Genomic DNA, 27,513 nt, shown 5'->3' on the forward strand with positions numbered 1-27,513 from the left:
GTCATTTTTTAGAGCAGGGAACTTTTAACAAATGGGAAAAACACATTCACTTACTTCTTCTACTGGCTTGATTGGAAAGTCTGGCTCCATTTTGTAAAGCTCGGTGAAAAGGCGATCCTTTTTAACTGTAGAAACACTTCATAACTCATGTCCTTATAAAAGTGCCCTTTCTGATGGAATGATTTCGTATTTTAGACCTCTATAACACATGCAGGGAGGTGAGGCCTCTTTCCCAAAGGAACGGCCCCATAAGGTGTGTTGCAGGAAGAGTTATAAGTCCAGCCAGGAACTCAGGGATTGTTCTAAGAAAGATTGGCTCTTAACTTCTCTAGAGACAGGAAACCCACATTTCCCCATTTTGTCCTAACTCAAACCTCAGGTGTTTCTAGAATGTCAGAACAGCTGGTTAAAAAGGTGAAAAGAGTTTTTCACTTTATTCTTTCTCATCGTTTTATTTTCTTTTGATCTGTTTCTTCTTCCACAACTACAATGAATATGATTTTCATGACAGCACATCAAGCTGCCTACCATCTTCAGAAGAGGGGAGGGAGAAAAATTTGGTACTCAAAAGTCTTGCAAAAATGAAAGTTAAAAAATGTTCTCGATATGTAATTGGGGAAAAATAAAATACTACTAAAAAATAACAAAAAGTGAAAGGTCCACTTTAGGTACTGTTTTTGGGGGAGAGGGAGTGGTTTCCAGTCTGTCAGATTTCTCCACTGGATTGATTGAACTGAGTGCATGTTTCTGTGAGCTTCGACGCCCAACTTGAATGCTAAATCTCCTTGCTGCTGCTGCTGCTGGATGACAGTCTGTTTGCACAATAGCACAATTAAAAAAATACTTCTCATGGCTGCAAATGCTTTTATGCATTTCATCCTTTTTTTAAACCTCAATATCAGCGCAGTCACTAAAGTGAAAAGCCAAAATTTTCCAAATTCTTCCTTTTTTTTGGCTTTTGGCAAAGCTTTTTGTGCTTATTATGATAAGATGTATGTGACAAGCTTTAACCTTAGTCATGCATTTATGTATGGTTGTATGCATACAAATTAAAGTAAACAGTACAGTTGATTATCATAGAATTGTGGATTCACAGCTGGAAGGGTCCTCAGAGATCATCTACCAGGGATCCTGAGTTCTCTTCACTTAAAAAAATTGAGAAGTATATTTCAGTATATTTGATTTCCTTTGCGATTCTAAATACATTTTACTCATTTAAAAATATTATTCTGAGAAGGAGGCCATGGGCTTTGTCAGTTTACAAAACGGGTCCATCACCTAAAAAAGGCTAAGATCTTGTCCAATCTTCCCATTTTGCAGATGAGGAAAATGAGGTCCAGAGAGTCTGAGTGACAAGTTCAAGGTCACATATCTAATAAGTGACTGAGATAGGGACTTGTATCCAAATGTTTTTTGGTGTGAAGTTTGGAACTTTTAAAAATTGTACCACATTCCAATTACTTTACAGCTGTCCTTGGACCATTCCTTATTTTGTCTTAAAGATTGATATAGAAATGAATATTTATAGTCTGGACTGATTTCAAAATTAGGTGCTAAGGGTTTCTGCTATTTTTTCTTTTCTTTTTAAAATTTTATTGATATATGTAGCTTTTGTGTCATTTATATTTCCCAATCAATTCCTCCCCTCAATCCTATCCAGAGAACAGTCTAATAATAATAACTTAATTTAAAAGAAAAGTATTAAGGAGGGTCATTCAAATCCACTCTCTGACACTTATTAGCTGTGTGACCCTGAGCAAGTCACTTAATCTCTGTTTGCCTTAATCCGCTGGAGAAAAAAATGGCAAACCACTATAGAGTCTTTGAAAAGAAAATCCCCTGGACAGTATGGTTCATACAGTCATGAAGACTTGGACACGATTGAGTGACAGAATAATAGCAATAAAATAAAGGAGAAAATTTTAAAACATTCTATAAACAATGTACTAAAAAAGTCTTGATGTTGACTACAGTGTCCCACACCTGAGGCCCCCCATTTCTGTAAAGGGTGTGTGTTTGTCATCATCTCACAGCTTTTCTTTGGAGCCAAGTTTGCTCCTTCTAATTTCACTGCATTCAGTTTTGATTGTCTTAAAAATGGTTACTTATTCAGTGAGAGTTGGCATATATTTTGTTGTTGTTGGGACTTGTGCTTTCGTGACTATGGTGAAATTCCAGTGTGGATGCACCTTCCACCTACTTGTGAAACAATTCATCTATGACGTATGAGCTCAGACAAGTTAAGAAATTTGCCTTTGGTTACACGGTCAGTGGGTGTCATAGCTAGGACTTCTACTTAGGTCTTCCTAACTCTTTGGTTTATCCACTAGGTCACGGTTCCTCTAGAGTTTGCCTTTATGCACATTTAACATTAGATGTATATGACAATCATAAGATTTAGAGTTAACAGAGAACATCGTTTTACAGATGAGGAAACTGAGGCATGTAGAAATGAAATGACTTATAGTCATATGAGTAGTAAGTGTTAGAATTAGAATTCCAACCCAAATTCTATTGCCCTAAATTCGTAGACTTGTAAATTCCTTGGCTTGTAAGGTACTATTTTCGCTTTTCATTTCGTGTTTCCCAGAGTTGAAGTCTGTTGGCCTGGCTGAAGAGTGATGTGCAGAGGCTTACCTGGTGACTTTCTGCCCTGCGCTTCTTTCTTTTGCTCCTACATTTTTAGCTTCATAACCATCAAATTGACATCTGGCATTCCAAGGAGAAAAATAACCATGGAAATGGTCAATTGAGAATAACTGACTTCCTCATCTATCATGTTCTCAAATGGTGCGTATTGAAGCACAGCATTGGGGAACCCAACACCCAAATTCTGGAGGCTGAGAGGGCCAGAGAAAGGCATCTTAATTCCTCTCTATAAATTCATGCAGAGTGGAAGAGGCAGATGAGATTTGATATTATACCAGCTCAGAATTCATTTTCTCCATATCAGAAAAACATGTTTCATGGCTCATATTAGAATTCCAGACCATAATGATGGAAAATAGCTCAGAGGAATCACCCCCAGCCACATTTTCTTTGACTGAGCACAAAATTCACTAAGCACAAAAACCATGTAGTGAGTTTTAACATTTTTCTAAGGAACCATCACAAAAAACACCATTACAGAGAAGGGGGAAAAATACCAGTCTGCAAATGTTTCCTTGAAATCTGGCCTTTTCCACCTTGTTATACAGTGAAATCAATATCAACTCCCAGATTGGTTGACCTATTCATGAGCCTGAAACTTAAATGAAAAAAAAAGAAAAATTTCCCCCATGATAGATTCTTTCCCTTCCTGCAGATGTAGCTAGTGGGGAAAATCTGTTTCCTGAAAAGAACTTCAGAGTTCACTAGATAATGTCATTTTGAGAAGGGGCATACATGGCCTACCTCACCACTCCTTAATCTTCTTAGATTTTTCACAAAGAAATCACATTAATCAAATCTGCTTTCTGTTTGATGAAAGGTGCTGTCTGAATAGTTCACGATTTAGGGTGAAATTGAATATGGGAGAAAAAAAATCCCTTTTTGAAATAATACCAAGACTTCAAGTTTTTCAGTATTGTTGGAGTCTTACTTTAGGCCAGCCAGTCTAGCACCATTTAGTGAATATACCCCGTCACCCTGCCTGATCATTTCAAGAGGTGTTTTTAAAATATTCAGGGCACAAAGAATTAAAATCGCCTGTTATTTACAAATAAATATTTGCTTTGTGGCATTCTTTAAAATTTTTTTTCTCCAATTACATGTTAAAACAATTCTTAACCTTTTTTTTTTTAAATTTTGAGTTCCAAACTATATAGCTTCCTCCCTCTCTTCTCTTTCCGCTCCCTGAAAGAACAAGTAATATGATATAGGTTATAAATGTGCAATTATGTAAAACATTTCCAGATTAGGTATTTTGTCCAAGAAGACTCTAACAAAATAAGAAAGAAAGAGAAAAGTATGCTTCAGTCTGTATTCAGACAACATCAGTTCTTTCTCTGGAGGAAGATAGCATGCTTCATCATGAGTCTTTTGGGATTGCCTTGGATTATTGTATTACTGAAAATAACGAAGTCATTTACAGTTCTTCATTGAACAATATTGCTGTTACTGTTACAACATTCTCCTGGTTCTGCTCACTTCACTTTGCATCAGTCCACCTAAGTCTTTCCAGGTTTTTCTGAAATCATTCTGTTCATCATTCTTATAGCACAATAATATTCCATTGCTTTGTGGCACTCTTATGGGGCCCAAACAAGCAGTGGGAAGATGTTTCCATTCCCAAAGAGTCAGTGGTTACTGATTTAAGGGCTTCTCCAAATAAATAGGCTCTTAGACTTAGAGTATGACCATAGAACAATACCCTCATTTACGCTGATGAAGAAATTGAAGTCAAGGGATGTTAGTTATTTGCCAGTGAGAAAATTAGGGGGAAAATAGGGGAAAAAAGATGGGAAAACCATGGTCTTCGGAGTCAGTCCATTTCATTTTTACACAGCTCTGATCATCGTGATCATTAGATAGTTAAATAATAACATTAAGAATAATTTCTTTTCCTGGCTGCTTCTAGTTCCACCTTCTGGTGCCGAGGAGAACTAATGTGATATTTCTTCCACATGACAGCTCTCTCCATACTTGAAGATAGCTATCATGGCCTTATCGAACAAATTTAAAAAAGAGAGTGCCATCCTTCAAAGTTGTCCCATTGGGCAGTTATAACCTTATTCTAAGGATAATACCATTGCTCAGATTGTTTTTGAAGCTCTTCTGTTGGAATTATCTTCAGAACTTGTGGGACCTTCTTCTGAATACTGTTCCTAGTGGCAAATCATCCTCCCTTGTGGATGGTAAGCTGCTTGTGAGAAGGGATTCCTGGCCTTTATATCCTCAATGTTCAGCTCAGTGCCTGTCACTTAGGAGGGACTTAATTAAGAAGGGACTTAATTAAGAGTTGTAGATCTATTAAATTGATTTTTGGAGACAGGCATATCACTTGGAACCAAGTCAGATAAATAAGGTGGATAGCCAAGCTGGCAAACGCTGTGGGGTTTTTACAAAACAAAGTTTGACGCAACATATTGGAAAAGACTTTTCATCTGGTGAGGAAAGAATTCCAAAAGAGGAAATCCCCCCCAAAACATTTAATTTCACTTGTTTCCTTTTTGTCTCCCCTCCCCTCCCCTCCTCTCCTCTCTTCTCCTCTTCTCTGCCTCTTTTCTCTCTTTCTCTTTCTTTCTCCCTCCCTCTCTGTTACTCTCCTCTATTTGTCTTTCTATCATCTATCTGTATGTTTCTATATCTGTATATCTATCTATCCATCCATCTAAACAAAGGAAGCATCACAGGAATAAGTGTAACTTTTTAAAAAATTAATTAATTAATTTTTAGTTTTCAACATTCATTACCACAAGATTTTGAGTTCCAAATTATTCTCCCCATCTCTCCCCTCCCCCCATCCCAAGACACCATACATTCTAATTCACCCTTCCCCCAATCTGCCCTCTCTTCTATCATACCCCCCTCCCTTCCTTTATCCCCACCTTCTATCTTTTCTTGTAGGACCAGATAGATTTCTATGCTCCATTACCTGTATTTCTTATTTCCCAGTTGCATGCAAAAACAATTCCCAACATTTGTTCCTAAAACTTTGAGTTCCGACTTCTCTCCCTTCTTCCCTCCCTATGCATCCCCACTGAGAAGGTGAGCCATTCAATATAGGCTATACTTGTGTAGTTATGCAAAAGACTTCCATAATAGTCATGTTGTGAAAAACTAATATATTTCCCTCCATCCTATCCTCCCCCCCATTTATCTATTTTTTCTTTTGACCTTGTAACTTCCCAAAAGTGTTTACTTCTAATTTCTCCCTCCTCCCATTTGCTCTCCCTTCTATCATGCCCCTACACCCAATTTATCCCCTTCTCCCTTACTTTCCTGTAGAGGAAGATAAATTTTCATACCAAATTGAGTGTGCATGTTAGTCCCTCCTTGAGCCAAATGTGATGAGAGTATGCTTTCACTTTTTCCCTCTGGCCTCCCCTCTTTTCCCCTCCATTGAAAAAACTTTTTCTTGCCTCTTTGATAAGAGATGGTCATTGATTGATCATTTTTCCCCCTGAAGTATTATACTCAGTTTTGTTGGGTAGGTGATTCTTGGTTTTAATCCTAGTTCTTTTGACTTCTGGAATATCATATTCCACGCCCTTCAATCACTAAAGGTAGAAGTTGCTAGATCTTGTGTTATCCTGATTGTATTTCCACAATACTCAAATTGTTTCTTTCTGACTGCTTGAAATAATTTCTCCTTAACTTGGGAACTCTGGATTTTGGCTACAATATTCCTAGGAGTTTTTCTTTTCAGATCTCTTTCAGGAGGTGATTGGTAGATTCTTTCAATATTTATTTTGTCCTCTGTTTCTAGTATATCAGGGCAGTTTTCCTTGATAATTTCATGAAAGATGATGTTTAGGCTCTTTTTTTGATCATGGCTTTCAGGTAGGCCCATAATTTTTAAATTGTCTCTCCTGGATCTATTTTCTGGTTCAGTTATTTTTCCAATGAGATATTTCACACTGTCTTCTATTTTTTCATTCTTTTGTAATTTCTTGGTTTCTCATAAAGTTATTAGTTTCTGTCTGCTCCATTCTTATTTTTAAAGAACTATTTTCTTCAGTGAGCTTTTGAACCTCCTTTTCCATTTGGCTAATTCTGTGTTTGAAAGCATTCTTCTCCTTGTGGCTTTTTGGGCCTCTTTTACCATCTGAGTTAGTCTATTTTTAAAGGTGTTATTTTCTTCAGCATTTTTTTGGGTCTCCTTTAGCAAGTTGTTGATTCACTTTTCATAATTTTCTTGCATCATTCTCATTTCTCTTCCCAATTTTTCCTCCACCTCTCTTACTTGTTTTTCAAAATCCTTTTTAAGCTCTTCCATGAGCTGAGATCATTGCATATTTATTTTGGAGGTTTTGGATGCAGAAGTCTTGACTTTTATGTCTTCCTCTGATGGTATGCATTGTTCTTCCTCATCCAAAAGTATGGAAGAAAATACCTGTTCACCAAGAAAGTAAACTTCTAGAGTCTTATTTTTTTCCCCTTTTTGGGCATTTTCCCAGGCTGTTACTTGACTTTTGAGTCCTTTGTCAATTGGAGGGTATATTCTAGGGACTTGTAAATTCTCAGTTCCTCCAAGGTGGCACAATCAAGGGAGAGGAGTTACTCCTCTCCTGGCCTGTGCACTGGTCTGGGAGCAACCCCAGGCTTTTCTGTCCAGGATCATCTTCAAAGTCTCCACCAGCTCCACCACATCAGCACTCTTCCTCACCCCAGGGTCGCCATTCAGGGCTGAGATCCAGATCAGCCACTCAGTTCCCCTATGGGCTTTTAGTTCGAGGACTACAAAAATGTCTACAAAAATTTGCTGCCACCTGGGACTGGGGCTAGATTGTGTTTCCTTCTCACCCAGGTGAAAGAGCTTTCTTATTGACCTTTGAAGCTGCCTTTGGCGTTTGTGGGTTGAGCAATCTGGGAACCATAGCTGCTGCCAGGGATTCCACCCCCTGAGACCTGCTCTGGTCCTGTCCCTGCCTTGCCAAGCAGCCAAGGCTAGGCTGCACTCCTCTCTGAGTCTGGTGTGATAGACCTTTCCTGTCAGCCTTCCAGGCTGCCTTGGGATGGAAATCTCTTTCACTCTGTTGTTTTGTGGCTTCTGTTACTCTAGAATTTGTTTAGGGTCACTTTTTACAGGTATTTTATGGGCTATGCAGGGAGAGCTAGAGTAGGTGTGTCTTTCTACTCTGCTGTCTTGACTGTACCTCAAATGTAACCTTTTAAGAGGAGTATTTTGAAAGACAATCCTTCTGAGACAATTCAATTCAATTCAATTCAATTCAACAAGGATTTATTGAATGCCTACTCTGTGCTTTGGTTAGCTTTGGGTCATACAAAGGAAATACTGAAATAGTCTCAGTCCTCAAGGAACTTATATTCTGTAGCTAGATGGCACAGTGGATAAAACATAAGACTCAAAGGAAGGAACACCTGAGTTCAAGTCTTGCTTCAGATACCAGCTGTGTAACTCAGTTTCTTCATCTATACAACAGGGATAATAATAGCACTTACTTCTCAGGGTTGCTGTGAAGATAAAATGAGATAATACTTGTAAGGTGCTTTGTAAACTTTAAAGTGCTACATCAATTCTAGCTATTATTATTACTGTGGAGGAAGTCCTGGTCTTGGACTTGCCTGCCATGTGACCCTGGGCAACTCACGTAACCCTGAATGTGCTTCTGGGTAGATGTGAATGCATTACAAGAGGAGTTTCCACGTAGAAAGTTTGTATCTTTAAGAAATCACAGATCTTCTGCTTTTTTCTCAGTTCCTCCAAGGAACTTTTGCTCATACCCATGTGGATGAAGAGTTGGGGCAATTATTAATAGTTTTTAAAAGAAATCTGATCCCTCTTCTGCCGCAATTTATACCTTGGAAAATTCCCAAACATCCCTGGAAGATTTTGCAGAACAATTGAATGGTCATGTGACATCTGCCTCTGGTCCTGTATGAGTTTTGTAATTTGGTTGTTCCCAGGCTCAATCATATCTGAGTCCTACTGGTCATTTTTCCCCTCTCAAAAGGAACAATTACTGACTGCCCATTCAGATATTCTTCCTTTCTTACTTCATTGATTTATATTATATTATGTTATGTCACGTTATATCGTATCATATTTCATTACATTATATTATACAGTTTTAAAAAATGCTTTCCTCTCAATGGCCCATACACTTGAGTAAGTTTCTAGAGTTCTACATTGCTGTGAACTCAGTGGGGTATCCCAGGATCACATGTGCCATAAATGTTCATCAGGTTTAGAAACCAGGTTCTGACTCCATGAGTAGCAATCATAGGATTGTAGGATTTAGAGCTAAATAATGAGTGGGGCAGCTATTTGGCACAAAGAATAGAACGTTAGGTCTGGAGTCAGGAAGATTCCTCCTTTTGAGTTCAAATCTGGCCTCAGACACTTACTAGACCCTGGGCAAGTCACTTCACCCTCATCTATAAAAACGAGCTAGAGAAGGAAATGGCAAACCACTCTAGTATCTCTGCCATGAAAACCCCCAACAGTGTCCTGAAGAGTTGGGCACAGGTGAAATGACTGAACAACAACGTATAGAGTATTTAATCACATTGCCTCGATTTGCAAGTGAGCAACCAGAGACCCACAGAGGTTGAGAGATATAATATAAACATAATGATCAAATGAGAAATGTAAAGTGCTTAATACAGGGCCGGGCACAGAGTAGGTGCTTAGTCAATGCTTCGCTTCCCTTCTTAGGCAGATCTGGGTTGGAAGAATGACCCACTGTGGCTTCTCCTTGGATTTCCTGACCACTTCTCGTTTGGGTGCCCTTCTTCAGTCTTTGTTTTACTGATCTGACCTGTGTTACTTCCTCCTATATTGCTATTTCTGCTGGTCTCAGTAGCTCACATTTATACAGCACCCTAGGGTTACATATCCATAGCCACATCTTCTATTTTGATCTAAATTTTATATATCCAGCTATCGTATCTCAGATCTTGAGTGGTCTAACTGGGATTCAGATCCAAATCCTCTTATACTATACCCAATGAGCATATCACACGTATATCTATACATCTGTATACATGTACATGGACACCTGTATTTTCTACCTAGAGGAAGGATACCTACCATTTTTAAGCATTTTGTTTTCTCTACTCATCATTAATGGCCTTAATCTGTTTTCCTTGATAATTTCATGAAAGATGATGTCTAAGCTCTTTTTTTGACCATGGTTTTCAGGTAGGCCCATAATTTTTAAATTGTCTCTCCGGGATCTATTTTCCAGGTCAGTTGTTTTTCCAATGAGATATTTCACATTATCTTCCATTTTGTCATTCTTTTGGTTTTGTTTTGTGATTTCTTGGTTTCTCATAAAGTCATTAGCCTCCATCTGTTCCATTCTAATTTTGAAAGAACTATTTTCTTCAGTGAGCTTTTGAATCTCCTTTTCCATTTGGCTAATTCTGCTTTTGAAAGCATTCTTCTCCTCATTGGCTTTTTGAACCTCTTTTGCCAGTTGAGTTAGCCTATTTTTCAAGGTGTTATTTTCTTCAGCATTTTTTTGGGTCTCCTTTAGCAGGGTGTTTAATTGTTTTTCATGCTTTGCTTGCATGTCTCTCATGTGTCTTCCCAGTTTTTCCTCCATCTCTCTAACTTTATTTTCAAAATCCTTTTTGAGCTCTTCCATGGCCTGAGCCCATTGAGTGGGCTGGGATACAGAAGCCTTGACTTCTGTGTCTTTCCCTGATGGTAAGCATTGTTCTTCCTCATCAGAAAGGAAGGGAGGAAATACCTGTTCACCAAGAAAGTGGCCTTATAAAGTGTTATTTTTTTTCCCTTTTCTGGGCATTTTCCCAGCCAGTGACTTGACTTCTGAATATTCTCTTCACACCCACTTTGCCTCTGGATCCTCCCAGCCAGAGCTTGGGGTCTGAGATTCAAATGCTGCTTCCCAGCCTCAGGGCTTTGGGTGGGTGCAGGGCTGCTATTCAGTGTGAGATCAAGTTCAGGTGCTCAGGTGGGGGCAGGGCCGCCTCATGGGCTCAGTTCCCTCAGGGGGTTTATGCAGAGACCTTCAACAATGGATCCTGGTTCCTGCCTGCTTGGGGAGCCCTGGTCTGCTCCCGCCTCAGCTGCTGCCTCCTGAGGGGGCCTGAGCTATGGGGGCACCCCACTCCCCTCTCGACCCACCAAAGAGACTCTCTCACCTACCCTCGTCACCTGTGGGGGGAGGGACCCATGTGGCCGCTGGAGATTCCGTCCCTGAAGCCCGCCCGGATCTGCTCCTCTCGGCGCCGCGTGGCCAAGGAGTCCTGGGTTCTGGGTCCGCAGTGCGAGGACCTTTTGTGAGAGGTTTTCAGGCTCTCTGGAACAGAAATCTTGTCTGCTCTGTTGCTCCATGGCCTCTGCTGCTCCAGAACTTGTTGGAAGCTCTTTTTTACAGATATTTTATGGGCGGTGGGTTCGGAGCTAGTGTATGTGTGTCTATCTACTCCACCATCTTGGCTCCGCCCCTAAATGGCCTTAATCTGAAAAAAAAAATGTGAATGGCAGATGCGAAAGATCACAGTTTATTTTCTTTGCAATTCAGTCTTGATTTATTTATTTCAAGGCTAGAATTTCTTTTAGCTATGGAAAATATTTAAAAACCCAGACCAAAGGGTCATATTTGCAGTGATTCAGTGATGGTGTGGAACCTAGAGTGGTGGGACATGCCTGTAGACCAAACTCCAGGGGAGATGGAGATTGGTACATTTCTGGAGTTTTAAGCTGCTGTGAGCCCGATGGGATGTCTGTACCAAATGTGGCATGACTGTGGTAACCTCCTCTGATGGAGGAATACCAGGCTGCCTAAAAAGGGGTGAATTGGCTTAGATCAGAAATAGAGAAGATCAAAGATCTAGAACTCCTAAAAGGTGGGATTGGACTAGTGTGGATCTCTTATATGTCCAGCCTGTGTGAGATGGGGGAGACCCAGTCTAATAAACCAACCAACCAACCAACAAACCAACCACAGCCACAACCACCATCACTACCACCACCACAACAGCAAATAAACAAATGAAAAATATAAAGGGCATTGGTTTTGGAGTCAGAGATCTCAGCTGGAATCCTGGCTCAGCTATTTATGACTTCTGTGACCTTGGGCAAATCACTGAACCTCAGTTTCCTCTTTTCAGAATAAATAAGGGAGTGAAGGGATGAGCCTTAAGGCCCCGTCCAGCTCTAAACCTATGTAATATAATTCAGAATTGAAAACGATGACTTATAAAGGATAACCCATAGAAGTTTATGTTTATATCACTCTCTATTTACACTGTTGTCCTGTCTCAGAGAAACAAAGCTTGGAATTCATCTTGCCCCTTTTCTTTCCTTAGCTTTTCAATTTTATTCACCTGTCAACCACACCCTGTCTAAATGGGCTCAGCAAGAGCTCATTTCATTAATGGTTTCTGATCCTTTAAAGAGTTATTTTTTTGTGTTATTTTCATCTATACACATCAAATAGTGACTAGAGAAAGCTGTTGTTCTTTGGGAAAATGGTGAAATCTCATTGTTTTTCATGCAGATGATTTAAAGTTGTCTAAAATCACCCCCGAGCAAAGACAATTGGTAAATTGTGTGTGAGTGTGTGTGTGTGTGTGTGTATAATATATATGTGTGTATTCAATTGACTAATTATGTTTATATTCACACAATTTACCAATTGTGTGTGTATGTACACACACATATCTGTATATATACATAGAGGCCCCCACAAAAGATCCTACTCATACATGTGTAACAGTGTGACCTCTTTAAGAAGATGGGTAATAGCTAGCCCACACAAATTTGCCATAGAATGAGCTGCCGTAGTGTTCCTGAGGATGACAAAACTGCCAATCAATGATAAACTTGGTTCCCGGTTTGACTTGGTATTCTCCCACTTCTCTGTTTTGGGCTTTCTCTGAAGCTTTGTTCCTCACCTAACTTCCGCTCTTGCAGCCTGAGAGTACAAAACTAGAAATAAGAAGACCTGAGTTCATATGCTGCTTCAGATACTAACTCACTAACTGGATGAAACTGGACAAATTGAACCCTTAATTTCTTTCTTTGTGCCCCAGTTTCCCCTTCTATAAAATGGAGGTGGTTGCTGCCTCCCAGGGTTGTTGAGAAGCTCAGATGTGTGTAAAGTGCCTAGAAAAATTTTAAGCATTGCATGAATGTCAATATAACCCCTCTCCCAAGGATGTTGCTATGGAAACTTTGGGAAGCGAGAATGTCAAGAAAGCAAGCAGAGTTAAGACCTGATGGAGCAGCAGAGTGGGCAGGAAGATGGGAGACTTGGTCTCATGCACCACCTTTCTCACCCCCAAGTCTTAAACTGCAAGGGGAATCCTGTTGGCTGTTTGTAATGGCTATTAAGCTGTATAACCGTTTGTAATTGTTCATGGCCACACCTATTACTGTGCTGCTTGGAATGGAGAGAAGGAAAGATTACCCGAAGGGGAGAGAAGATTTTCTTTAGCCCAGGTTGAGGGGAGCTGACTAGAGAGAGAATTTCTGCCCTTCTAGTAATCTCTGAGCTATCTCTACTCCAGACTGCTTATGAACCCAGGGAGAGAGTAAAGAAAGAAAGAAGTCAGTAGGAGTCAGAGGTTGGGATCGGTGCCTTAGTACAGGTAATCAAACATTCTACACATGGCACCTAGCCAAAAGTCCACCAGGCTACATCAGCTTAAAAATTAATTGATAATTAATTAAATGATAATTACTACTACTACTACTAACTACTACTACTGCCACAGCTACTACTGCTGCTGCTACTACTACTACTACTACTACTACTACTACTGCCTTCTCATGTAGGAGGGTGCTGGTAGAGGCCATTCATTAGAAATGTCTCTTTATGCCTCACCACATAAGTGTTGGACTGAGTACAGACACCCAAATGGCTTTGGCCCTACTCTTAGAACCCCAGCCTTAGAACCCCCAAAATATAGTGATCCATCAATTTCATCTATCTCAGAAGCAGAGACTATAAGTATGCATCACTGTGGTAGGTTCAAAGAGACATTCTCAAGTGGGAAAGGCATCAGGGGATAGAGCATTTTATTAGTCATATTAATTAAAGTTGGGATGTGGGATATCCCCCTATATACATATGTAAACACATATGCAAACATACACACACACACACACACACACACCACAGTGTCCCAAAAATCTTAGTGAGGTTTCAAACTAGTTTAAAAACATTAATGTACTAAGACTTTTGGGACATGCCATGTGTAAATTTTGCACACACCTATACATGGCTGTAAGTGTACGTATATACATAAATACATACATATGCCACTGTGGTCAGAATCTAGCCCTGATGTCCTGTTTTCCTAGTTCGTGATCAGAGGAAAGAGAACAAGACCTTTTCCAATGCTTCCTGGTTCTCATGCTGATCTTTTGCCATGAATGCTTTTCACCTGTGGTGCCTTGCCAAACCCAGCACACCTCAGCAGACACATGTGGAGAGGTGGCTTCCTTTGGGTCACAGGTGTTTAGAGTATTTGTGGTTTATGCAGATTTTCCTGATTAAATAAATCACTCATGTTCATTATCACCATGTTATATGATACAACTGGTCATTAAACGATTTGGTCCTTCAGGAAGGAGATCAGAGAAACAGGGGAGGGGGTGGGGGGGAGCTTGTGAACCTTCCCTTGAGTAGGCTTGACTTGAACGAAGGCTGAGAAGCTTGGGGGTAGCTATATTTTTCAAACTCAAAGATCACTGCTCATTCTCTGTGATTAATATGGAGGCAAGTGACAGAAGGACCTGAGGCTTGGTAATGTTGAAAACTTCCTCTTATTTGGGTTGAAGAGGAAACTACATGTCCACCTGGAAGGTTATGGAATCCTACTCAACATGTAGAGAAGTGAGAAAACTGAGGGATAGGGTTGAGGAGGGGTTTTTAGAGGGCTGTGTGAATTGGGATTGGAGAGGGTGAGGGACAGGATGGAGGGGGACTTTTGGAGGGGTGGATGAAGTGGGTGGTGAGAGGGTAGGAGGGGAAGATAAAGTAATAGGTATAAGGTAAAGGCTAAGAAAGAAAATAGTGAGTAAAAATAAGATGGAGGGAAATTCCCAAATAGTGATTATAATTTTGAATATGAATGGGATGTTTATAGCAGCACTCTTTATGGTGGTAAAGAACTGGAAATTGTAGGGATCTCTAGCAATAGGGGAATGGCTGAACAAGTTATGGTGTACGATTGTGATGGACTGCTACTGCACTAAAAGAAAGGCAGGGAAAGATTTGCATGAAATGATGAAGAGCAAAGTGAGTAGAACGAAGAGAACACTGTATATGGTAAGAGCAATATTTTTTTTAAGAAAGACTTTGAGTGACTAAGTAATTTTGATTATTAGAAATACACAAATTAAAAATAAAGGACATATAAGGAAAGATGCTATCTGTATCCAGAGAAAGAACTGATAAATAGAAATATGTATATAATAATTTTAAATACATATACAATACACACATATAAAATCATATATGTTTACATGTACACATACATATGTATATACATACACACATACTTATTCTCATGTCTCATGTTAGCCATCTCTAGCGTGGGGGTGGGGAAGATAAAAGGGGATAAAAGAGAAATTTACACGATGACTGTTGTATATTTACAAGGAACAGCAAGTTGTACACAGCAGATTTGCAGTTTCATGTGCAATCTTTTTTTATTGTATTGTTTTATGGAAATGCTTGTTTTTGTCCTATGAATTGAAAAGAAAAAAAAGGAATTATTGCTAAGACCAGTCAAGAAACTGAAGACCTTAGGGGCACAGTTGCTATCTTCATCATTGCTCAACTGATTGAAGACAGAAACTTTAGAAGAGAAAAGTAGACTTGGGTAGTGAATAGGAAAAAAACCCCATTTATTTGGAATATGTCAAATCCAATCAAGAGAATTTCAAATGAAAATGGAGAGGGAGGAAAAAATTACCCAGAAGAAAAGCAATAGAGGGAATCAGTAACTCATATCCCTAAAGATCAAGTACTAAAACCCACAGCCTCAGATATACCACATGAACAAAATAGGGATGAGAAAGTAAATGTGGTAATGTAGACATGGGCAAGTCATCATCTCTCAGTGCCTTACTTTCCTTATCTATAAGTGGGAATAAAAATATCTGTAGTATTTGCTGCAAAAGGTTATTATGAGGTTCAGATGAAGGATATAAAGTGTTTTGTGAATCTTACTATGTTATGTTAATGTTAGCTAAGATGATGATTGAGGGTGATGCTAGAGATCCTAATGGAAGGAGACAAATTTGACCTCAGTCATGGCTCATAATCAGAATACGACTATGGAAAGAAATACTTTATTCAAAAGGAACAAAATAGATACAATTTAGCTTGTACCTTACCAATAATCTTAGATTTTTAGAGGTTATGGCAATGGCAACAAGAGCAGTTAACAGCAAATAAATCTAAAAGAGAAGCATGGTCCTGTATTAATAGTGGCAGAAATACTAAGGCTAAGGACAAGCTAAAACCGATGATAAATGCAAAGGATGACCAAAAGGACTTTTCTTCTATTATAAAGGCTATGCCAGGGGTAAGACAGAAATCAAAGACAAGCTAGCAGTACTGTGTAAGGTCAAAATGGGACAGTGGTAATGGATGACAAAGAGAAGACAGAACTATTCAACTCCTACTTTTCTTTTGTTTTCTTTTGCCAAGTAGAGTGGTCTTTGGACTAAGAAAGATATATTTTAAAACATGGTTAGCTGTGAGTTGAAACCAAAAATAAGTGAGGAAATCTTAAGAGAGTAAGAACTTCAATATCCTTAAAGAGTTCAAGTCATCAGCTGTGCACAAACTCCATCCCAAAGTACTAAAAACATTGTCAGACAAGATTGCACGGTGATCTTTGATAGGTTTTGGAGAATCAGAGAATCTTTAACTAGATAGACTAGAATGATGGGCTGAATTAACATGAAATTCAGTAGAGTTAAATGCAAGGTCTTCCAATAGGATTCAAATAACCAACTGCCCAAGCGCAGGGTGAGGGCAATGAGGCCAGTGTCTTAGAGCTCTAAGGCATATCCCATCTGCTATTTAATTCAACACATCCTTGATCAAGGATTTCCTCTACAACCTGCAGAAAATGATCATCTGCTTAAAAACTTCCAATGAGGGATGGATGTGATTCCACTTTGGGGAGAGTTCTGACTGTTAGTATGCTAGTTCCTCATTTTGAGCCTAAATCTCAGCTGCTTTTACTTACTTCTCTTGGTTGTGCCCTCTGGAGCTACATAGAACAAATCTAATTTGTCGTACTCATGACAGCCCTTCAAATATTTGAAGACAGTTCTTACGTCCTCCGAATTTTTCCCTTCTCCAGGCTAAACATCACCAGTTCTTCCATGTAAAATGTAAAAACATGTAAAAACAATCTGGATATTTAATGATGGAAAACCTAGTTAGCTGTGTGGTAGAGTGACCAATAAACTCAGCATGATCTTAGATTGAATTAATAAAGACAGTGGTTCCACCTGACAAAAAGCAGTAACTATAAAATGAAAAGAGATAGACTGGGAAAATATATTTGCCATAACAATATCATAAAAAGGTCTGACCTCCAGAGCTTACAAGAAACTGAAACATAAGAGTAATATATGCCACTACCCAGTGGTGAAATTTTCAAGGGACATCAATCAATCAATCATCAATTGATCAACATTTATGAAGTACTCTGATGTCTCAGGTGTTAAGATTTGGAGCCACTATGCCATATAAAAAAGTATTAATAGTCCCCAAAGATCACATCAATGCAAATCAAGACATCTTTAAGATGTCATCTTACTGCCTCTAAAATAGCAAAAATAATGAAAAATAAAAATGATCACTGTTACAAAGAGCCAGAACTAAGTGTAGGCAAGGTAGACAGCCCCTGAGGGGCTAACATGGAAAGGAGCACCATGAAGGATGCATTTATTATTAATTTGTTGTTCCCTCCTGGTTCATACATCCATCCCCGACTCTGGTTAATTGCTTCTTCCACTTCTTTGGGGTTAAGCCTATGACTCACTCAACACGTGAGTTCCTCCTGAATCATGTTATTGCAATTGTACAATACTGAGTTCTTAAAACATATGAGTGTCTGTATACATAAGTTTCAAGCAGAAAAAAGGGGAGTGCTTCATCACAAACTCTCAGAAATCTCTGTATGGTACTTAAATCAATAAAGCATTGATTTAACGCTTACTCTGTGCCAGGTGCAGTTGTAAGCTCTGGGAATACAGTTACAAACAAACAAGATAATCTTTACCCTCAAGGAGTTTATGTTCTGTTAAAGGTAGAGAACACAGGGTAAGCTGGAAGAATGGAAGGGCGTCATGGAAATAGGCAAGAAGGGACATAGAGACTTGATTCTGATTGTGATAAGGTAAAATCTCCCCAGATCCTGGGGCAGAATCCAAAGTTCTGGTGGGGAGAGGGTAGGTGGAGATGAATGTGCTGGCCAAGTAGCATGGTGTAGAAATGGTGGCTGGGAAGATAGCATTCCTACACAGCTTTCCTTTTGGACTTCATCATGAAATTTACCATCTTGTGAAATGCATCAACCCTGAAATTCACACCTCATTAGTACCCCATGTCTGGGCGCTCCTCCCACTTCGGATCTGACAGGGTAGAGTGTAAACATCCTAGAGTTCTTTCCACAACTTCCATTTAAGGAGGTGGTATAAGGAGTCTATCCCATCATTTCCGATCCTGCTATACTCCTGGACTTAACTATGCACCCTTGATGAGACCTCTCCCCCCCACCCCCAACTCAGCTTCTTTTTATTTGTTGTTTTCCCCACCTAGACTGTGAGCTCCTGTTGGTCAAGGACTGGTTTTTTTTTGCCTTTCTTTATATTGACAGAACTTATCACAGTGCCGAGCACATAGTAGGTACTTAATAAATATGTATTGTATAATACATATTGACCCACTATTTATTGATTATCCCATTCTCCTTATTTTGCCGCTCATTTCTCCACCCCCCTTTTTAGTCCAACTAGATTCTTTAAACTGAGAAGACTTAAACAGGACATATCCCTCTCATCCCCCAATCTCAAATTTCCTCTTTCTCCCCATCTAATTCCAAACCCTTCCACCCCCTGAGTTTGAGGATGTGTTGTATGGTGATATCGGGATTCTCAAGTGGTAGGTGTACCTGAGTTTAACTTATCTGGTGATAATATACTCAGATCATCTTCTTCCCTATTGTATCTGTTAAATTGCCTTCTCAGATTGTGTAGGTGACATAACACACTCTGGCCCTAATAGATATATTATACTGTACTTTGTAATTTAAGAAAAGATCAGATGACAGAAGGAGGAAGAAGAAAAAGAGACTAATTGAGGATTAAGGAATCTGACCATTAAGAGATTAGATTTATTTTGCTGGACTCTGGCATAGCTTAACTCTTGATGGCAGTAGCTTGGGGGGAGGGAAGGCAGAGGCAGAGGTATGTAGTGTGTACTCTATACTGTGCTTTAATACTTCTTGGATCCATAATCTTACTGATGGGGACATTCTCTCCATAAGTGCAGATTGCAACCTGTCTGCACCTTCTCATCCTGTGAGATACTCATTTCTATTCTTCTGTAGAACCTCCACAAAAGATCCATTTAGCATATGCAGGCCTTCCTATATTGGGTGAGTTACAGTGTTGTACTCTGGCTACAGAGAGCCTTCACGTAATGTCCCCAATATGGATCCTGAATTCTCTAAGTCACTATTCTAGGGGAACATGAGCTCTGACAAAAATCTTCTGAACTGGAAAGATTCCTCAGGCATGGTCCCTGAGATGGACTGAGTCTGCTGTCTAATCAGCTAAGGACAGAGAGACTCATCACCAACATAATTAATCAACAATTATTTATTAAACACTTACGTGCCAGGCAGTAGGTATACAAATAAAAGGAATGAAACTATCCCTTCTTACAAAGAGTTTATATTCTAGAGGAAGAGAAAATTACATGTATTAAAGTATATTGCAGAATAAATATCTGGATTTTATATGAATAGGGAACTCTTGAGGAAGCTTTGTACCAGCACAGGGCAACACCTTTTCTTTGATGTAAAGTCAAAAAGAATTGCTTTGAGCAGTGAGTGTAACTTCTCCTGGATCACACAGCTTGTAGGTCTCCAAGACAGGACGAGGACCTTGGCCCCTGTGACTCTGAGGCTGACTTTCTCTCCACTACACAAGCCGTCACCACAAACACAAGCCGCCAGTTGCTTGTTTCCCACAACATTCCCCAGTGGGGCTTGAACCAGATTAAAATGTACTTGGGAAATAGTGAACAAAACAAATAAAAGTTTGATATGAAATAAAATAAAGATAAGTCATAGATACTCTAAATATGTGGTTTTTGAAGTCAATCCATGGCCCACAGGGATCTCCATGTACAGTTTAATGGCCCCAGTCTTTATTTCAACTGAGGCAAATAGAGGTTAAGTGACTTGCCCAGGGTCACACAGTGTCTGAGGCTGAATCTGAACTCAAATCTTTATGTCTCCAAGCCTGGTGCACTACCCATCCATGTCTCTGCCTGCAGATCTAGGGCTCTTTTCCTTATGTCCCAGAAATGTGCCAATTTCCTTTTCTTAATAGTGAGATTTTTCAATCTTTCAATGTCTGTTTACAATCTGTTTCCTCTTTTGCAAAATGTCCATTCATATTCTTGACCATTTGACTCTTCTGCATTTTCACTCTCCTTTAAAGTCATACTCCAATAATGTATCATTATCACATAGTTGTGGTTAATCATTGTATGTTTCTGATAATTATTTTTATGTGATCAAATAAATCCACCATAACCAAATACTTTTGTGATCTCATTAATTTGGATATTCCACCTATTGATTCATTCAGATCTTGGCACATCCATAAATGTCCATCTTGTCTAACTCTTATTCATACCTTTCATGAGTTTACCCCAGTGAAGTGAGCTGGGAACTTTCTTTCTCTTTTTTGACATTGTGAGACTACAAGGAGAATGCTCAGGTCTTCTACTGGTCATTTCTCACTCTCATCATCAGACCAATCTATCTTCTTCCCTGATCATAAATTTTCCTAATGAGAGCCTTTATTCCAGTTCTTATTTGTTATGTTTTTTTGCAGCTTGTCTCATACCCAACATGCATCTTTTCCTTGCCCTCTGTTATACTAACTTTTATATTCTTATATGACTCACATCCTACAATAGTGGTAGAATATTAGTATTAAAAGATGAGCTTTTGTTTCCAGGAATTTGGAATTATTTAACGGAGCTCTGTACATTTCCTGAAGGCACTCCAGGGCACCTGAACTCCTTCTGCTTAATTCTGGGCCTAACCAGATATTCATTTGTACTGCCTGCCCAGGAGATCAACTGGCTGATCTGTTGATCTATTCATCCAACTCTCTACTGATCTATCTTGATCAACCTATGTAGATAGATACAGATGGGCTAAGAGACAGTAAGAGAATTCTTTAGGCTGTTCATTTAATGGCATGTAATAATCTGGTCACAGACATTTTTCATCCACTTGATCTTTCCTATGTGGATACTTAGGCCAAACTCTTGAATGCTTGTGGATCTCCTCCAGGAGGCTCTGCCATGTTCCACTTCTTGATGCAGCCAGCATAAAAAGGTCATCTGCAAAGAGGACGATCTGAAAACTTCACCATCCTAGGGAATTTCTCTTCAACTCAGATGGTAAATATACAATCTACTGTGAAATTTTGCTTTTAGTTTATGATCCCTGCCCAAATTTCTGGTATCTCTCCCTGCCTTTAAATGCCTTCTCAGCTGGGAGTTGTGTTGTCTCTTGCATGAATCTCTTCTCTAAGTTCTTGGTCCAGTCCAGTTGCTGTTCCTGCCTTTGTTCTTTTTAGTCTCATTTCTACCTCTTTGACAAGCACTTCTAGGATTAAGGCATCAGAACTCAAGTGCTGTGTCTCTACCTTCCCTGATGCAGAAAGCAGTTTGTTCTAAAAATCTTTGCAGATTTTTTCCATTTTTCTTCTTGTGGTTGTCCATGCTCTTTTTTATCCTTAAAAATCCTTGGGGTTACTTTGCTTAGCTAGATCCCTTATCAAGCTTTATTTAAACTGGTTCTACTCTTCGCTATTTACATTACTCTTCACTGTTTACATTCACCTCACAATCACTGGAAGTGACTCTCCAAATCGTGGGAGGTTTTCCATCATGTACTAGACAGGTGCTCCCATGAAGACAATAGGCTTCTACTATTTGTCAGCCTGACTTTTCAATTCTTGTCTTTGATTAAAATATCACTGTATAAATTAATAGTTTATTTTCCTTTTGTTTTTAATTAAAAAACAATTTTCACTAGGATCTACAAGATACTCTACTTAGGAGCTTCATTTTTTTCCTTATGTGTGGTAAAAGTATTTGTTTATACAGTGTATGCATGTTAAGAAAGAAGAAAGAGTGCTAGCCTAGCTTCCTTTGGGTTCCAGGCTTGCTTCTACCACATAATTCTACCACATATTGCCTATAGTCAAATCAAGTCAACCAAAACTTACTTAAGTGCTCACTACTGCCAGGCACTATGGTAAGCACTGGGAAGACAAACACAAGCAGAAAAAAAAGGGAAGCTTGTATTTTAATGGGGAAAGATAACCCATGGTGGAGGTTGAAAAGAGGGGGCCGAGTGGAGGACAGTTAGAGGAAGCGCTGGGGAGGAGCCTGGAGAACAGTGAAGGCTGGGTGACCTAGGCCTCCAATCAGAAAAAATTCCTCAATGCAAACTCCCTACACTAATGAAATTACGTATCTGGAACCCCTCCTCTTGAAAAAAGCAAGAGAAAGGTTCAGGCTCATCACACTCCATCAGAAAACACAATTTACAATGTTACTGAATGACCAAACACTGACAAAAGACATACCTGGTCTCCACGAGGTCCTGACTGTCGAAACCACCTCATCTCCTCTTCCAGCTTCATAACCATATTTCTCAAATCATTCTTTTCCTCAGTCAATTGGCTGATATGTCCTGTCAGCTCAGCATTTTGTCTTAGTAAACTTTCAGTCAATGAGCTACAGGAAATGCCTGGTGATACTAAAGTGGGGTAGAAAGGAAAAAAAAAGTGACATGAAATCAGATCAACAACATATAAAAATAGTGACAAAAACACAATGTATGATCATATTCTTGGGAGCCGTTTAAAGTCTTATTACAACTTGGATGTTCTATAAACAAGGAAACTACTGCATTTTGTGAGAGGACAGATTGGGCAATGTAAAGTCACATATAGCGATAAGGTGAACTGCTCTCAATTATCCATGCTCATGAGGAAGAGACAGGATATGAATAAGTCAAATTTCGGTCATTCTAAATCTTAACCACTAGTTTCTTTCATTATTATCCCAAACTAAACCTTTTAAACGATCAATAACAAACAAAAAAAGATGGCCTTAAGTTTCGCTTCCATTCTCTTCACGCTGCTCACTATTATTTCATCCAGAAAATCCCCCAAAGCTGTCTTAGCAGGAAGGCAAAGCAAGAGATGGATTACACTGCTATTTTCAAAAAATCTCTACAATTTTCTGACAAAATTGAAGTCCATATTGCTTTATAAATGGTTAAAAATTTCTTACCTCCCCCTGCTGGGAATATCCAGTAAACTTTTGTAATTGTAAAAGAATCTGATCAATATTTTTCTGGACCCAAATGAAAAAACAAAACCTCATGGCTTAATTCTACTAATTTGGGGAGTGTTAAACTCTGTAAATACAACAGTCAGAACTAAAGCTCTTCTTCACATAATTCTCCCTTCTCACATTTTACCTTTAGGCTAAAAACTTTACATAATTTATTTTTAACTGTACTATATTTCTTAACCTTAAAAGCCTAAAGAAATGTTAGATATTATTAAGGAGAGTTTTGTTAAAAAGTATATATAAGCTCAAGAAGACAGTACTTTTTTGGATGAATGAAAACTATTTCACTATTCAGATGTGACAACACAAAAATGTGTTGCATCTTAATAAGCAACTTTATCCAGGTTACAAATTCCTTCTTGGAAAGTCAAGAAGGTTTCTCGCACCTGCTGGAGGCTTTGCGGGTCAGCTGCTGTAGTTTTGATGAGATGAGCTGCAGCTTTTGCCTAACAGTCTCTAGCTCATGGATATCCTCAGTTGTCCCACCCCCATTCATCTCAATCAGTGGGGGATAACTTGATTCTTTTTTTTCAGTTCCTTCAATTTTCTGCTGGAGAACTCAATTTCTTGTTCCATCACTGGATGAGTCCCATGTGGTTGGCTGACCAAAGGACCAAAAAGATAATAATTAATTACTGTACACCACCTAAGTTTTTTCTTAAATAAATACAAAAGCAATTTCCTTCCATTTTAAGTAAAGCTCTAATTAAAAATTTAAGTAGTTTGCTTCACTATTTTCAGATGTTAGTTTGCTTCACTATTTTCAGATGTTACCCAGTATCTAGTCAAACAAATTTTATGACCACATTCCACTCAAACATTCCATTCAAAATACATAGTTACAAAAACGAAAATCTATACCTCATTGAGATTTTGATAGGATACTCTTCCAGTTTCAAAATTCTCTCCCTTCTCTTGTTCTTGTTTCTGAAGTTCCTGTATAATTTCTTGTGATCTCTTCCTTTCAAGTTCTAATTTATAAATTTCTTGCCTTTTCTCTTCCAGCTGCCAATGGAAGTCTTCCATTTTTGACTGTAGCTCTTATATCTTTTTTAGTCCCTCAGTGTTGGCCTGTTGTTCTGTGAGCAACGTCTTCCTACGGATTTGTCTATCTTTCTCTACCTGCTGTCTCATTTGCAAAGAGTCCAGCTTATATTTTTCAATTGCACCGACCAGCTCCACTATGCGGTTGTGCTTTTCATACAGCTGTTTCTGCAGATCTCTGAGCACTGCTTCCCCTGATGTGGATGCCTTATCCTGTTCATGGTCATCATCATCATGAGCCTGAAGCTGTGCATCTAATTCTCTTTCCCTTTCAAGGGTCTCTTGCATTTCCAGGACTCGAATTTTCTTTGATTCAAGTAGTCCTTGAAGCTCTGACTTCTGGCTTCGCTCTTCTGATATCTGGGCATCATACAGAGCTCCCTGGGACACTATTTTCTGTTGCAAATCACTCAGGAGTTGTTTCTGCTGTTCCAAAAGTTGATTTAATTGAACATTCCTTTGTTTCTGACCTTCCAGTGAATATTTTAGATCCTTGCACAAAATAAAATGAAGGAAGACGATATTGTTACTACCCAATTTCTGATCCTAATAACACATCTTTTTTTAAGATACCAGTCATCAGTGTTAATCCTGACAATGTAAGAACTAGGAAACAAAGGTAAAAATGATTCACCCCGTAAAGCTAATAAATCATTTTTCAAAGCCAAAGAATATAAGTTAAAAAACGTGGTAGGACAGAATTCTTTTGAGAACATTTTTTTTATCCTTCTAAAGAGAAGGAAACATACAGTGCATATGAATATATATCATTTCTCCCCTAAGAATGGAATGGAAGAACATTTATTAAGTGCACACCACAGCCTAAGCTCTGTGCTGGGAATAGGAGCAGAAAAGTGAGCAGCCTTGCTCTCCAGGAGCTCACACTCGAACGAGGAGAGACAACTCATAAAGAAGGTTCGGCTGCAGCGAGGATCCTGAGGCACATCAGCAGAGCTGATGTTTCAAGGTCCTTTGGGAATCAGAATCCTAGTGAGCAGGGCTTGGGTCAGCACCACTGGAAGATGGTCTCCTGGCAGTGCACTTGGATCTGTTTTTCCACTGCTAGGGACTGATGGTCTCTCATAACACTTCTAAATCAGTATACTAGAATTCTCTATTACTAGGATAATTTTCCTACCCCTTTTTAGTGATAGATGTGAATGAATATGCTAAGGCTATCTTAGCGTATCAAGGCAGTGCAGTTTCTATTTTCCGACTGGACATGATAAACAAGGTTGATTATTTTCAGTTACCATCAATGTAATCAGGGTCAGATTCCACTCAACCAATGGAATCATATCATATATAATATAACTTAATTCAAGAATGATAATTCTGTTATGTGACTTCTCTGATGCAAAACTAACATGTTTTACTTTTTTGATGGTATACAGTTTAGATAAAATAATAAGTCAACATACTGTATGCTGCCCAACCTGTTGTGCCTAACAAAGACAGCTTTAGATGGCATGTTCCCAAAAGGCTTCTTACCCAAGCCAAGAAAACAATATAGAAGACTACAAACAGTGTAAAAGGAAAGGCCACAAAAAAAATCAGAAGTGAAAGTTGTGAAATTATCCAGAACAAGCAAGCTTTAGAAGATAAGACAGAAGAGGTTCCCGCTCCATCATTCTGCAGAGGTGGGAGATTCCAAGTGTTGCACTCTGTGCTTACTTTCAGAGTTTTTCAATGTATTAATCAGTTATGATGATTTTTCCTCTTTAAAAATACTATTTGCTATGTGAGATGGTTCACAGAGAGGGAGTGGATTTCTGGGGGAATCCATCATAATATAAAAAAAAACCCAACCCCAAACTGTATCAATAAAAACTTATTTTAAAAAATGTTCAGGATCATTTAAAGATGAAAAGGAGCATACCTCAAGTTCTTCTCTTTCCCTTTCTTCACTACGTTCCAACTTGGCTTTTTCCTTCTCCAAAGCCCACTGAAGCTCTCTGGTTTCTTTCTGTTCATTGGATAATGTATCATTTAACAAATGTACTTTTTCTGTTTTTTCTTTGACTTCCATCCTAAAACAGAAACAGAAATGATCTTTAAAAAACAATATTTTGTCACGGCATTATACCAAGAAGGAAAATGCATCCTCCCCAGAGAAGCTACATGTTGGCTTGGTGCCTACTGTCAAAGCTCAAATACGGACCATTTAATAACCTAATCATAGGGAAGGTTCTTGACTATTTATACCTCGTGGCTCATTTCAATTGTTTCACATATTATTCCCTTCATGCTCTCCCATGTCTGGAACGCATCTCTTCCTCATGTGTGCTTTGCAGAATCACAACCTTCCTTCCAAGCACAGTTTAGGCACCATTTTCCGCAGGAGGCCTTCTCTGGTCTCTTCCCTCTTTGTATCTACTTTGTCCATATCTTACAGTGAATAATCTGTAGACAAGTTGTTTCTCCTGAGAGGATGCGAACTTTTTAAGGGCAGGGACTATTTGATGTGTGTCTCTAGCACCTAGAATTGTGCCTGGTGTATAACAGATACTGAATAAATGCTTATTACGGTTGAAGATGACCTATTCAAGGAGCAATACCGGCTAACTACTGTCAAGTTATCATTTATTAACGTAGACAATACAACATGTAATGAAACTTTATACATTTCTTTAAAGTGCAATTTACTACAGTTGCAAATACACATTTTTTCCTGAGTATGGTAAATAACCATTATATAGCTATATATTTTCCTGCAATTTTTCAAAATAATGAGTTTTTCTTTAGGGATCCAAATTTCACTGATATTTATAAAAATGTCTATGTTTTATATAAAATACCACCTTTTAAAAAATGTACATATAGGAACTAATCCCCACCCATACTAATCAATTCATCCCAAATAGGTCATAATCATTACCTTCAGTTACTTTTTAAAAGAAAGATAAAAAATAAATAGCTTTCCTAACACCAAACCAATGTATGAAGCTGGGGCTAGAAAAGACTCCTGGATTCAGGATTAGGAAAAACTACTAACGCTATGTTAGGTGAAACTGTTTACAGAAATTCTATTTCAGCATACAATCTTTTCATTTCTTTCTTTTTTTTTTTTTTTAGTATTGCCTTTCTCAGTACATGGTATCCATTGGCTCTAATGTTCTGCACTGTAAGTCTTCCCAAATGTAATTACAGAAAAATAGTCAAGATTTAGGAAGTCCCC

The 27,513-nt window shown here is 38.8% G+C and overlaps 1 protein-coding gene across 1 annotated transcript in view; it reads right to left on the bottom strand.

Moving 5' to 3' along the window:
• Positions 1-2,575: 2,575 nt before the first annotated feature.
• The window catches only part of LOC140531806 (A-kinase anchor protein 9-like), an 89,406-nt gene continuing 64,468 nt past the window's right edge, over positions 2,576-27,513 (bottom strand). The window contains exons 18-22 of the mRNA XM_072650518.1: positions 26,215-26,365; positions 24,153-24,827; positions 23,678-23,892; positions 22,517-22,689; positions 2,576-11,097 (exon numbers count right to left, since the gene is read on the bottom strand). Of these exons, the coding sequence (XP_072506619.1) occupies positions 24,333-24,827; positions 26,215-26,365 (646 nt within the window). The 3' untranslated portion in view covers positions 2,576-11,097; positions 22,517-22,689; positions 23,678-23,892; positions 24,153-24,332. The remainder of the gene's footprint in view (positions 11,098-22,516; positions 22,690-23,677; positions 23,893-24,152; positions 24,828-26,214; positions 26,366-27,513) is intronic.

This window comes from Notamacropus eugenii, chromosome 3, assembly GCF_028372415.1.
Source record: "Notamacropus eugenii isolate mMacEug1 chromosome 3, mMacEug1.pri_v2, whole genome shotgun sequence".
In the NCBI taxonomy this organism is placed as follows: Eukaryota; Metazoa; Chordata; class Mammalia; order Diprotodontia; family Macropodidae; genus Notamacropus; species Notamacropus eugenii.